Below are 14,231 nucleotides of genomic sequence, written 5' to 3' on the forward strand. Positions count from 1 at the left end.
AGTAACTTAATCATACATATTGTGTGCACAAGGATTTATTTTTCCAAATCTCTACTGTTGTGATTTGAGTTTTTATTTTCGAATAGTCAAAAGACGATAATTGTAAAGTAATATTTGAATGAAAAAAAAACGTTGCCTCTTTCCAAAAATCAATTATAAATCTTGATGTACATTATCTCTTTACTTGTTATTTCAAATATAAAAATATGTAAACGAAATTTCATTTCGGATATGAGCGAGTTATCGAGAGAACAGATCCTTGAGGCAAATAAGGGATATGTAGACACGACCAATGCATTGTTTACTCTGCACATTTATGATTCAGACAAAATTTCAAAACTTTGCGGCAATATTAAATATTACTTGATTGATAGAGGAAGTCTTACAGCATCACATATTCTCAGACTGATTTCATGCGCAAGCAAGTTAAATTGCAAATACGCAAAGTCATATTGGGCCATTTTTCAAACAATTTATCACGATTATCAACCAAAAGGTGCTAAAGGCATTTACCCAATTTACAACTATTTAGCATATAAGAAATATGGAATCCGCTTAGACAAGGACCCATATCATAAATTCTGGGATTTTAAATCAATCAAACCTATCATTGAAGTTCATAAAGAAAACACACTTTATCGTGCTATCATGGACGATGATATTCGCAGAGTAACAGAAATTGCTGAAGCCGACGGATTCGATGATAAGCAAAAAATGGAAAATCCTTTTTATGAATTCCTTGAAGGATATGATTTGCTTACAATGTGCAGTTATCATGGATCAGTTCAGTGTTTTATGTATTTCAGATCCAAATTCCATGCTGAAATCACACCAGAATGCTTTTACATAGCATTTTTGCGCGGACAACCTGATATTGTTAAAGATTGTCTGGAAAACTTTCACAAAAAAGTTCCATTTCTTTCAATGAATTTTGCAGTCAAGGCTCATAACAATAAAGCTATTCCATTTTTGCGTGAAAAGTACAAATTTGATATTGATGCAGAAGATGCTGCCATGTACGCTAATCTTGAAGCATTTTTGGAAGGCGTTGAACTATACTTAGATGATTCCGAACAAAAGAGTTTCTTTTTCGTTTGTTCACCATTATTTGGTCTTCCATCGGTTGTCGAATATGTTCTTGCGAAAGGTGTAGATATCAATGCAATTTGCTATGATGGAAAAACAGCGCTTCATTCAGCTGCACAGTGTAATAACACAGAAATTGTCGAATTCCTCATAGCACATGGAGCTAATCTCAATGCTTTAACTAAAGTAGTGAATAAAGGTGATACTGGCCAAACACCTCTTGATGTTGCAATTGAATATGGTAATGAAGAAGTCAAACAAATTCTTAAAGCCCATGGTGGCAAAAAGGCCGTTGATTGCAGAATTTAATAAATCAGTTTTGGAATAAAATTTTCTATAGTTTATTGCATATTGTATAATTTATTTCCGTCTTTTTCAAAGATGCTGACCTAGGTAGACGATTATTTGAGATCAGCTGATTTAAATATTTGAGACTCGCTTAATTCTGACTTCTCAAACTAAAATCATATTCAATATTTTGGAAAGTCATTCAAACATGATTTCATTTATGCAACCGGGATTTATCGGCAAAAGGAGAGAAGTAATCTTCAATTGGTTTGTTTCACTATAAAAAAAGCAACCAAAAAAATTGTCTTCAATGATGATTATTTGGTCACTATGGAACAACCATTCAACGATTACCGAAGAGTCATAAAGATATATAGAGATGATGAATATATAATAAATATGAATGAAAATAGATGAAGCGAGAGCTTTATTTATTCAAATCACGCAGTTCAAAATTGCTGAATAAAACTTTGATTATTTCAGATCCAAGAATACTGGTATATGATGATCTTCGCTTTCTTACAATTCTTGGATGATTCTACTAATCATGATATCAAGAACTATGCCATTGACATGTGAAATAGTTATGTTAGCTTAAAGAAGCTATTTGTAAACTATATTTACGGCATTATATTCCAAGTCGTCAATTAGAGAAATAAATAGTCCATAATTGCATAATTATCTATGGTATAGTTAATATGCAATGCGCATTATTATCAGAGTAAGAAAATATAAATTCCTTCTTTTTCCTCTGATCAAATAGGTTTATCTCAAAATTGAATCTCTAGTGCTTGAATAAAGTATGCTGTGCTTGCCTAAACTTATTTCTTTAGATATATATTGAAAATTTATATTCTTTTGAGGAATTCATTGCGATGATGTTCCTCTGAAATAAGCAATATGGCTCTGACAAAATTTTAGGCAGATGATTTCGAATTGATAGGTGTAATTGAGAGAGGGTCAAAGTTGCTATTTGTCACTTTTCCACAAGAATATAATGGGGAAAAAGTTATCATATAGTTGATCTCATTGACTGAGGTGAGAGATGCATGTAGTGTAATGGGATAAACAGTGTGATTGCTGCTCTAAGTCCCAGGTTCGAGACACATTGACTTCATTTTTCTCTTTTTTATTGACGTAAACTATTCAATTTTTGTGTTATCCATTCAAATTTCAGAATTTTTTTTTGCAGATTTCACGCTACATTCGAAGTTACCTTTTGTAACAACCACCACTGCCTACGAAAGACGAAAGTGTGTCACGATTTCACCCGGAAATCCGACGGTTGTTTAAGAGTATGCACTTTTGTCACCTACTCTTGCGATGATGTTCCTCTGAAATAAGCAATATGGCTCTGACAAAATTTTAGGCAGATGATTTCGAATTGATAGGTGTAATTTATTCCACAAAAACATTTGAGAATTTTTAACGTACGGTAAAATTTCTCTCAATAAAAATCCAAGCAAAATTTTACCAAATCATTTTTCGAAATGGCTCGCCATTCACATAGACACACATCCATACTTGCAGACTTCTCTACTTCATTCATCGGTTTATTAATTTATAATGTCTTTGCATACTTAGTTCCAGCCTACAAGACATTTGAATCTTTCCAATCCACAGATATTGAAGAAGAAAAGCTTTGGCTCAAATACTGGCTCTTTATGATATTCTTTATCAAAGCTGAAGAACTTATCAGATCTTTAATTCATCTTCCAGTTCAATGGTATTATATCAAATTGGGATTACTTAGCTTCTTCCTTTTAGTTAACACCGAATTGATTGGAAAAGCCTACAATCGCTTTGAAAAGCCCTACTTCGAAAAATATTCCGGAATAATCTGCGACTTTTTAAAGTATCACTATAGAAAACTAATGAACCATAGAGCTGATATGCAAAAGAAGCTCATTGACATTGCAGCAGCTAATGAAGAAGCTATTAATATGTAATTATTAAAATTTATTTGTTTTGAGTTTATTTACATCTATCAAATAAAAAAGTTTTTCATGTGAAAGATATACTCTTTTTAAAAGAAAAGAAAAAATAGTTTAGAAAAAAAAACAAAAATCATTTTAAATATAAACATGTTACTGAGCAATTTTACCTGTTGCTGCTTGTCCATCCCAACTTGCTGCAAGGAAGAAGTTATCGTCAAGGTAAACGACTTCGGAAATGCTATAAGAGAATGGAGATTTCTCAATTAGAGTAATATCCTTCGAATTCAAGTCAAGGATTCTCATTCTTCCTACTTCTGACGGAATCAACACGTCGAAGCCTCTGACATCAAATTTTGTTGGAACTTGGTCGATATCAACTTCTACAAGTGGCTGATGTGGTTGTCTAATATCCCATTCTTTGATTTTAGAGTCAGATCCACCACTGATGAAGGAAGAATCATCAATAAATTTGACTCTTGTTACAATTGACTTTCCGTGGTTGAAAGTGATTGCTTCAGCATCCTGTGAGTTCTTATCTAGGTATGCAATCTCTCCATTTTGCAATCCTGCTATATAATAAGTTTGATACGAATCAAGTGTATTTATTTGATGTCTAAGGTCATCAGACTTGATACACGAGGAGTGAACAACATCCCAAACGCAAACTTGCTTATCCCATGAGCCACTAACAAGTAATCCGGTATCTCCGAGCCATGTTATATCAGTGGCGGGAGCTGTATGCTTTTGTAGAATTGTATTGCATTGGATAACGTCTTGGCCCATGCTTTGCCTTCTAAATCCTTGGAAAAATTGTGAAGTTGATTTTGGACTCCAAATATGAATATTTCCATCACCTGAGCATGATGCATATATTCCAGTAGTGCTATCTGACTTAATAGAATTGATGGCTCCTTTAAGTCCATCCACTGTTGCTGTAACTATTGCAGAATCTGGGCAATATAAGTATATATTTGAGTCTACAGTACCAAATGAATAAATACCATCCGATGAAACATGAGCTGCTGTGATAGAATCTGAAAAATCTACTTGCAAACTTTGCCATTCTACTGTTGTTTTTAGTTTTGTCTGCCAAAATGGTTTCGAAGACTTTCTAGTGAGTTGATATTTATTCTCTGTATTGTTTTTCTCTGATCTTTTTGGTGTATTATTTGTTTCAGATCTTTGCGCTGAAAGTTGAGCTTTTAAAGAAGCGAGCTCTGATTTCAACTCAACGTTTTCTTTTAGAAGCTGGTCGTATTGTTGTGTTATTTGATCTACTAGTTGGTGAAAATCAGGTTGACTCATATTTTACAATACGATAAACTTCATAAAATTTATATCAAATTTTGAAGTTTCGTTATTAATAACCATGTTTTAGTACTTTTTGGATTCAAAAATGACAAAAATGCTGTTTTCAATTGATTTTGAGGATATGATCGCCCTAAAAATATTCGAATTTTGGCTAATCATTGATCAATTGTATCTTTATCTGTCAGAGTAGCATTGATTCTATTGCAGAAATTGTATTTAATAATAGATCTAAATATGTTCTGACAAATTAATCTTAATTTCGAACTTTAAACTATCCACATTATTGTACATATGAGTGAGTTTAAATTGAAGATAGTTATAGTTGTTGTTAGCATAATTACAAAATATATTGAATAAAATACACGTTTCCCTTTAAATAAAACAAAATACTTACAAAATAGATACATGTTAATGGCATATTCTATTGCTGAAGAATATTTTTCAAGACATTTGAACAAAATTTTGCTGAATTATTAAAAAATAGACAAAGATTGGAATAATGGATCGATGAACTCATTACTACGATTCTTTCCAATGAATTTTGTATCTATAACAGGAATTGTTCTGAGATACTTTTTTTCCACCATTTCTGGAACTTGTTCGAGTAAGTCATTGTCATCCACTTCGATCAGATTTGATTCTCCCTTTCTATTTATCCTATTTATGAAGTCCGGATGGTTGCATTGTTTAGCGCCAGTTCTGTATATGTTTATAGCGTTTTCTAGTTCTCTTTTCTCTTCGAAAACAAGACCAAGGTTAAGCCACGCTGATCTACTTGTCTGTTTCATGTAAATAGCTCTTTGGAAAGCAACGGCAGCATGATCATGTTGTCTATTTTGAAAATAAAGCAATCCGAGGGCAACCCAAAACGGGGGATGATCTGACCAAAAATCAAGGCATCCTTTAAAGTATTCGTACGAAACTAAATAGGAACCCAAAAAATAATAAATTCTGGCAAGAACTAATTGGATGTAATAATCAGGATATTGCTTATAAACATCTAAGATTTCTGGTAATATACTGTTCAAATCCTGTGTTGTGCAGGTCAAGAATTGATGAATAACCTTTTCACGAATGAGATATTGATTATTCGGAAATGTTTTTAGTAATGATTGGATTTGGTTGAATGAATCTTCAATTCTTAGAGATTTGTAATGTGTCATTGCGATTTGCAATAAAATATCCTCTTTTGTTAATTTTTCTGGAGGATCGTTCAGTAAAGAATTAAACAATTGTAACGCAAAGTCAGTTTTCTTCGAATGACGATATGAAATAGCAAATCTCATTTTGAAATCTTTCAGTTGCTTTTTAGATAATTTCCCTTGATCAACTTTGCTAAAGCATTCAAGTGCTTTATTATCACCTGTGAAGTGTTGATGCAAAGAGCCAAAATAGTACCAGTCCGAATTTGTGAATTTTTCAGGATCGTAGCGTGAAGCTGAAATGAAGGATGCGTAGGTATTTGGGAAATCTCCAATAATATAGTAGCAACGTCCAATTTGTAAAAATAAATCTGCTGAATTTTCGTTTTTAATTTCTTCAAGAAGGGATTCTATCTTATTGGTAGCATGCTTAATGATGTCATCCAAATTATTAGCGTTTGTAATCGAATTTGAAGGTAAATAAGCTGTAGCTCTACTTTGTGCTATTAATGTCTCTTCATCAGCTCCCATAAGCTCAGATACCTGTTTGGCAGAGTTGAATCCTGTTTCTAACGCAATTCCTATCAAATCGATGATAGATGTTTTAGAAACAGATTCAAACTTAGTCATTGGATAATAAATTGTGAATGCGAAAAATTGAACGAAAAAGTGAAAATTTTATATTTTTATCTCGAATAGCAATTTAACTAAATCGTATAATATGAAATATTCTATGTGATTTCGTCTCAAAATGAAATTACGGTTTTTATTTCGGATTTTGTCACTTTTCTCGATACCGATTTTTTCTGACGGCCTTGACTAATTTTTATGTCTCCTATAGCAAAACCATTCCTTAAACAATAAGTACTGCCGTTTTTTAAAAGTAGATTTGTATTGAAGTGGTCGGAATGATCTCCGAATGCTGGCTAAACGAATAGAATACTTGAATATTACAAGTCACATGTTGAAAATTGAATACTTGCACATATATGATACAAGTCTTTAAAATATTGTGCTCAATTTTATAGAAGTTCTTGAAATCATTCTGTTCTGAATAGGCTCATAATGAATTTAAGCTGTGATACTGTATTTCTAATCACTCGTCTAGTATCATAGCAATAAATGCATATTTCACATTTAATAAAAAAAAATCATGTATTTGCGGCATAACATTATAAGCTATTTTGCTTTCAATACGTAATGTCAATGCGATAACAATTTTCAATTATTGATAAATCAATTCATTAACTTGATTATTGAGTCTATTGAGTTGTGAGTAGCTAAATATAAACAGCAAATTGTATTTCTGGATGCATAACTGCTCAAAATTACAACTTAACAAGAAAAATAGTTTGTAATATATAATTTGGACTTTAAATAGCAACATTCATTATGTCATTGTCTTTTTTATCAGATTAAACTTGCATTTACTAATCAAAATGTGCTGATACTCTGGCCTTGTCATCAATCAATTTCTTTGGCGACTATGAGAAATTTCACATTTATATTCGGCACTTTAAGGTACATAGGATATTAAATGCTGAGTCATTTCTAGAGTAGTTAGATAAAAACTTCATTGAGGAATTTTGCATAATTCGTAATCAATGTGTTTCAATGAAGAATATTGTGCATGCATGAAATAACGAAGGATTGTTCAATATTTAGAAAATATGACATTTCGTAAATTGAATTTATTTTATAGGAAGACATTTCAAGAAAATGAACGTGAAAGAAAGATACCTTATATACATATTTATTATAAATACATCGCCAAAATCATGAAATATTGATTTTTTTTACTGGCAAACTAATTGAGATAAAAAAGAATAATTGACAGTTTTCAGCCATAAATTGCTAATGAGTGAGAAAATCTTTGTCAAGGAATCCGACATCAAGCAATTCCCAGCAGAATTGCATCATCCATTAGCTCCTATACTCTATGCTGAAAAGGGTATCATGCCTGCCGCTACAAAAGAACAAAAGACATGCGTCATCGTTGTCACAATGGCAGGTTTATACCTTCTTCGTCCACAATCTTTTCGTGGATACAAGATTGGCGCCTTTATCAGTACTTATGACTTAATGGACATTGAGAAAATCAACGAAACAAGAAGAACTCTTAAGAGCAAACATAAGTGTCTCTTCATGGTTGCTGATCACATTGATATTGCTATTGGTGAAATCCTTAGATCACGCGCCCTTCTTTTCCAGCACATTGACGATACTAATCCAATCAAAGTTCGTGGCTACATGAAATCACACGACTTAGAGGAAACAAGGTTAAACGACATCTCTGTCCGTCGCTACTACTGCCTTTCAGTTGCTACTCAATCCGCTTTAGAAGAAAGTTTGATCGACTTCTTCAAGCAGGTAGATCAAAACTACTCTCATGTTATCACAATCCCAAGCCATGTTCCTCTTCCAGAAGATCCAAAGGCATTATATGTCCCAATTTGCTCACTTTCCAATGTTTACCAGGTTAACTTCGATAACGTTGCTCCAGATTATGTTTGCCATGTCGCATACAAGACATTGAAGCACGCAATCAACATCAGAACTATCAGATTTGTTAATTATCAAACTATGACACCAAATCAACTCCGCTTTGACAAGTTCCATGGACAGACCTTTGCTTTTGGCTTCATCAACTGCAAGTTGTCAACAGACACATGGATCCAAATCTTCACCCAGTTCGAGAAACTTGATTGCTCTGTTATCAAGTTCCAGGTCAAGCAATGCGAGCTTACACAGGAGCAGTACGAGCTCATCATCATGGCTCTCGCCAGATGCAGATGCTTCAGAACAGTCGAAATTCTTGATATCGATGGAATCGTTTTCGATGGCTTCTGGAAACCAAACACACCACTTCTTTCCAGCAAGGTCATCGAATTGGAGAGATTCCTTACAGCTTATTCCCTTTCACAGTGGAACAAGCCATCTGTTTTCTGCATCCCACACTTCTACAACTCATTCATGCTCTCTGAGATCTGCCTTCGCGGACAGGACATGAGCCAGCAAGTTGAGCCATTCATTATCCCACCAAACCTCAGAACAATCGACCTCGCAAACTGCCAGTTCACATTTGCCGCTCTTCGTGCTTTCTTCATCTCTCTTGCATCGTTCAACAGGCACATGAACATTTCCTTTGCCAACTTGAACATGCCATCCGCTCATTGGGAATCATTCTTCGACCAAATTAACGAAATCCCACGCAGCAAGATCATCTATGAGCTTGACTGGTCCGGCAACAAGATTTCAGACAAATACGCCCAAGCTCTCGGTGAATTCCTCTTCAAGGAGAATCCAGTTCACTACCTTGCTATTGATTACATCTTTACAGCATCAACACTCAATACTCTCAAGGTATTCCTTCAGAGCTGCGACCCAAAGAAGCTTTGGGGCTTCTCAATGAGAGGCAATGCTTCTGCCAACGTGAACAAGCTCATCTCAAGCCTCTTCATCATTCTCGAAGAGTTCACAGAGATTACAGTCATCGATATCTCCGGCCAGTACATTACATCCGAAGGTTTCAACAAACTTGGCGCATTCATCCAGAGAAGAAGAGTTCGTGAAGTCAGCGTTGACAGTACATCAATCGAATCCCTCGACAAGTTCTACGAATTATGGGAGAGCTTACTTGCCGTCAGATATCTCAAAGCTGTCGGCCGTCCATTCCAGGATCTCGAGAGATTGCACGCCAGCCTAGACGACTTCAAGCAGAAGCAGTTCAGAGAGGCCATCAAGAAACTCAACATGCCAAGTACAAGAAGAATCAGAGATATGTACTACGGATCAAGAGAAGCCCAGAATGGCTACCTCACAGAAGAAGTTGAGAGATTCCACAAGATCTATCCAAGAATCCTCATCGAAGAGGAAAGCCGCGATATCTACGGAATTCTTCCAGATTATCCAGCTGAAGCAAGACCATCCATCTTTGCTTCATCAGATCGTGATAAGCAAGTCCCACTTGAAGAAATCCAGCAGAGATCTCTCATCGATCCATTCTTTGCTCCAAAGATCTTCCCAATGCAGTACGTTTTCTTCATCCCACCAATTCTTGGCGACGTCGCAAAGAAGCCAGGCCTTCTCTTCAAGACAGAGGCCAAGGAGCCAAACGAGATCGAAGCTGTCAAGTTCCAGAAGATGATGGAGACAATGCAGTACTCGAATGCCAAGGAAACACTCTCAAAGTCTGTTGTTGTCGAGGAACAACCAGCAGAACCACCAACCCCAGTCCAGCAGACAAAGGTTGAAGAGGTCAAGGTCACTCAGACAGTCACTGTCGTCAAGGAGGAACCAAAGAAGCCAGCTCCAATCAACATCCCACCACCACAAGTCATGATCAGGGAAGAGCCAAAGCACACACCTCCACCACCTCCTCCAGCCCAGTCATCAGGTGCAGCACCCCCACCACCTCCTCCTCCACCACCAGCAGCCGCAGAGAAGAAGGAGGAAGAGAAACCAGGAGAGCAGAAGAAGTGGGTTCCAAAGGCACCAGAAGGTGGACCACAGCCAGTCAAGGTTATGCCAGTTGTCCCTCCAAAAGTCGAGGAGAAGAAGGAACCAGTTCCACAGCCGATGACACCGCCATTACAGGCAAAGCAGCCAACAGAGTCATCAGATTCATACTCATACAGCTTCAAGCCTGTCAAAGCTCCACCGCCACCATTCATCCCATCTATCCCACCACCAGTTGCTGCTCCATATGCTCCACAGATCGTCCACGTTCCAGAGCCATCAGAGCAGAAGAAGGTTCCACCTCCACCAGTCGTTGCTCCACCACCACCAAAGGAAACACCTCCACCACCAGTTGTTGCACCACCAAAGCAAGTTCCACCACCTGTTGTTGCTCCACCACCACCAAAGGAAACACCTCCACCACCTCCAAAGCAAGTTCCACCACCAGTTGCAGCTCCTCCACCACCATCAAACGAACCAGCTGTGATGGACAGAGAGCAATACAGAAAGGTCATGGCCATCGAGCCAACACCATGGCGTGTCGATGATCCAAGGAACAACCCAGGCTATAAGCCAGAGAACCAGGAAGCTGATGCTGATATCCATGCAGCTCCTAAGCCAGAGCCACCAGCACCAGTTCCACCACCAAAGCCAGAGATCAAGTTCAAGGAGATCGAGATCGCCATCCTCGAGATGTACGGTGCTCCACAGCCATTCAGAACATTCGAAGACGGCCCAGCATATCACATCACAATCCCAGCACCAAAGAAGGACAGACGCAAACAACTCAAGGAGTGGAACAACGAGAGGTCGGGCATTCCATTCTCACCGATCTCAGAGACACCAGCTGTCCAGGATCACACATCAGTCAGACCGCCAAGACTGCGCATTCCGCTTATCCCAGGCGATCTCGAGACACTCAATGTCTCAGTCACATCAGCTTCCAGCGTTTCCAAGCCAGAAGCACCACAAGTTTACATGTTCAGCAACTCCGAGAGAGTTCACTCATTCGCAGCAGAGAACTTCAAGCCTCTCCAGCCAGTCCAGATGAGAAAGGTCGAAGGCGAAAAGAAAGATGTCGCCCCAGCCGTTGTCAGAGTTGAAGTCCTCGTTATTCCATCAGTTCCACCACCATTTGAAGTTCCACGCATTGAAAGAGATATTGCTCCTTCATTCAGAGCCGCATCATCCAGTTCTCAAACACCAAACGCTCCAAATGCTCCTCAAGTATATATGTACTCCAACAATTCACGCGACGCACAATCATTCCAAGTTTCATCTGCAAAGGGCGCAACAGCTCCAAAGATCGATACAGTTACTCCAGCTACATCAGAGCAGAAGGTTGGACCAGGAGAACACCAGGATGTCAGTGTTCCTGCTTCACCAGCTCCATCTAACGAATCTATCCCATCATCTATCTACAGAACATCACCACCAAGAGTTCCTCTTTCTTCAACCGTCGGACCAGCTCCAGTCAGAAGAAGACTAGGACCACCAGAGATCATTGTCTTGGGTCCACCAACTTCTTGGTAAAGAGCGGATTTTTGAGCGCGTAAGTAAAAAGAGTTTATATCGTATTTACTATAATTAACTGTTTTTATTTCAACAAATATATTTGATGAATAACATCATTTTTGCCGAAATCTTGATTAAATTTTTGTTCAAATAAGATTTTGAAAACAAATTAAAGGGGTAATTATCTGAAAAATCAGAAAGCAGATAATAATATATGATAAAATTATTGTGTTTACCTTCATAATAACAATAGTATATGATAATAACAAATAATAGAACAAATTATCATTGAGAAGTCACTATATAAGATAGATTACTGCCTCTCATTAGGGAATTCAGTATTGAATTCTTCAAGAATTTGTAGAATTTCTTTTGTCAACCTGATGTAGTCCATTAATTGTAGATTACCTCCTTGAGTGTCAGTAACTAGATCAAATATTCTCTCCTTCAAGTTTACGTGTTTTTCGTTAGAATTTTTTTCTTTTCTGCAAATTCTTTTGATAACTGATTCAATTCTTGTGAGCTGTGCAGCCAATTTATAAAACTCTGTTATTGTATCTTGATTTCTAAACAGATTAAGATTATCTTTGACATTCTTCATTTCTGAGTCAGAAATACAAAGTTCTTTAACGAATGTATATGGTAATTCCTTATCATCAAACAAAGGAGTGAGAGAGAAGACACCACTTCGATCAAGAGAAAGAATAATTTTGATCATCACTTCTCCGGCTTTTTTCTTTGGAATTCCAGTGATTCTATATGTTCCTATATAGCTATTCTGTGATGCAACAGGGCTTTCTCCCTGGAAAATGCATGCATCTACTGTATCTTGGTCATCAACAGTTGTTTCGTATAATTGGGAGAATTTCGCTGGAATTACTGATCCACTTTTGATAACAACTGAGAAACCGTCATCTATTGTTCTAATTCCGAAAGACAAACTAACAGTTTCAACCAATTTTATTTGGAAGCCTATTCTTTCTACAGGTATTGCGTTCTGTGGCTTATATTTTCCACCTTCTTTGTTGTCACTTGGCTTCTTTGGTTTAGTTTCTTCTACTTCTTCAATTTCATGACTTGTGTTCTTTGGTTCCTTTTCTTTGCCACCTTCTTTGTTGTCACTTGGCTTCTTTGGTTTAGTTTCTTCTACTTCTTCAATTTCATGACTTGTGTTCTTTGGTTCCTTTTCTTTGCCACCTTCTTTGTTGTCACTTGGCTTCTTTGGTTTAGTTTCTTCTACTTCTTCTTTATTTGGAGTAATTTCCTTTTCAAATCCGTTCGTTTTATGGAGATTGTAACATTGTATGCAAGCACCTCTTGCAACAGCTTCCAAAGCGTTAATTGAGTGAAGTGGTTCTTTATCAAAAATATCCTGGAGGATTTGCTGGATTTCTGGTATTTGAGATGATCCACCGATCATAATAACCTGTGAAATATTCTCTGGTCTTAATTTTGCTTTCTCCAAACTCTGTTTAACCAAATTTTCAGCTCGTTTAAACAAATCACTGCAAAGTGTCCTGAATTCTCTTCTGTTCATACTGCAATAGAGATCTATGTTGTTGTAGAAGCTTTTTATCGTAAATTCAGCTTTAATTATATAATTTAATTCTTTTTTGAGATTTTCGCAGCACAATTTAAGAAGTAATATTGCTTTTTGGCCTTCTTTTGTTGTTTGATCAATTTTTATGCCATTTTTAGTTTCAAAATCATATCTGAATCTATTAACAAGAAGTTGATCGATATCTTGGCCTCCGAAGTGCGGATCTCCATTTGTTGCAATAACTTTACATTGATTGTTGAATATTTCAACGATTGAGATATCTAAAGTTCCACCTCCGAAATCAAAGATCAAAACTAATTCATCTGCATTTGATGGAAGTCCTTGTGCATACTCAAGTGCGGCTGATGATGGTTCATCAAGTAAAATGACGCTTCTGAATCCGGCAATTTCTTGTGCAGCAAAAATTGTTTTTTCGCGTTGTCTTTCATTGAAAGCAGCTGGTATAGTAATGACTACATCGGTACAGTTTCCTATTACTAATTCTGCAGTATCTTTTAAGTGTTTTAGAATGTATCCGGAAATTTCTTCGGGAAGAAGGGTGATTGTCTGATTATTGATAGTAGCATTGATATTAATGGATCCTTCCATACCTCTTGTAGTAGTAAACATCCAATTCTTTCTATCTTCTTGGAAAATTTGATTGTCAAAATTTCTTCCAATCATTCTTTTTGAGTCGTAAATGGTGTTTGTTGGATTGGTTATCATTTGTGCCATGGCTTTTCTACCAACAATTCTTTCCTCATTTGCAAATGAAACAAATGAAGGAATTTGCTCGGAATCACCATCTCTAATCGAAAACTTTATGTTCTTTTTCTCATCAAATGCAAAAATACAGCAATACGTAGTTCCTAAATCAATGCCAAGATGTGGTTGATTCATAGAAATGAAATAAAAAAATTCTGAGAATGAGTTTGACTAAAATTCCAAAAGTGT

At 36.5% G+C, this 14,231-nt stretch overlaps 6 protein-coding genes across 6 annotated transcripts, besides 1 other annotated feature; 3 read left to right on the forward strand and 3 right to left on the reverse strand.

Annotated features, from left to right (window-relative positions):
- Nucleotides 1-231: 231 nt before the first annotated feature.
- TVAGG3_0336090 (protein of unknown function (DUF3447)) lies at nt 232-1,395 on the forward strand (the record flags this gene model as incomplete). The annotated part of the gene is made up of 1 exon (XM_001579379.1): nt 232-1,395. The coding sequence occupies one exon, from the start codon at nt 232-234 to the stop codon at nt 1,393-1,395; it is 1,164 nt and encodes a 387-aa protein (XP_001579429.1).
- A 1,267-nt stretch (nt 1,396-2,662) lies between these two features.
- Nucleotides 2,663-2,692: a mobile genetic element.
- Nucleotides 2,693-2,838: 146 nt separating this feature from the next.
- On the forward strand, nt 2,839-3,382 carry TVAGG3_0336110 (tautomerase/MIF superfamily; the record flags this gene model as incomplete). Its single annotated transcript, XM_001579378.2, has 1 exon — nt 2,865-3,323. The coding sequence occupies one exon, from the start codon at nt 2,865-2,867 to the stop codon at nt 3,321-3,323; it is 459 nt and encodes a 152-aa protein (XP_001579428.1).
- A 79-nt stretch (nt 3,383-3,461) lies between these two features.
- On the reverse strand, nt 3,462-4,616 carry TVAGG3_0336120 (maturation of LSU-rRNA; the record flags this gene model as incomplete). The annotated part of the gene is made up of 1 exon (XM_001579377.1): nt 3,462-4,616. One exon carries the CDS (start codon nt 4,614-4,616, stop codon nt 3,462-3,464), a length of 1,155 nt encoding a protein of 384 aa, XP_001579427.1.
- Nucleotides 4,617-4,976: 360 nt separating this feature from the next.
- TVAGG3_0336130 (cellular component assembly) lies at nt 4,977-6,396 on the reverse strand (the record flags this gene model as incomplete). Its single annotated transcript, XM_001579376.1, has 1 exon — nt 5,096-6,394. One exon carries the CDS (start codon nt 6,392-6,394, stop codon nt 5,096-5,098), a length of 1,299 nt encoding a protein of 432 aa, XP_001579426.1.
- A 1,225-nt stretch (nt 6,397-7,621) lies between these two features.
- On the forward strand, nt 7,622-11,755 carry TVAGG3_0336140 (the record flags this gene model as incomplete). The annotated part of the gene is made up of 1 exon (XM_001579375.2): nt 7,622-11,755. One exon carries the CDS (start codon nt 7,622-7,624, stop codon nt 11,753-11,755), a length of 4,134 nt encoding a protein of 1,377 aa, XP_001579425.1.
- A 295-nt stretch (nt 11,756-12,050) lies between these two features.
- Nucleotides 12,051-14,177, reverse strand: TVAGG3_0336150 (HSP70 NBD domain-containing protein; the record flags this gene model as incomplete). The annotated part of the gene is made up of 1 exon (XM_001579374.2): nt 12,051-14,177. The coding sequence occupies one exon, from the start codon at nt 14,175-14,177 to the stop codon at nt 12,051-12,053; it is 2,127 nt and encodes a 708-aa protein (XP_001579424.1).
- Nucleotides 14,178-14,231: the final 54 nt, after the last annotated feature.

This window comes from Trichomonas vaginalis, chromosome V (genome assembly GCF_026262505.1).
Source record: "Trichomonas vaginalis G3 chromosome V, whole genome shotgun sequence".
Lineage (NCBI taxonomy): Eukaryota > Parabasalia > Trichomonadida > Trichomonadidae > Trichomonas > Trichomonas vaginalis.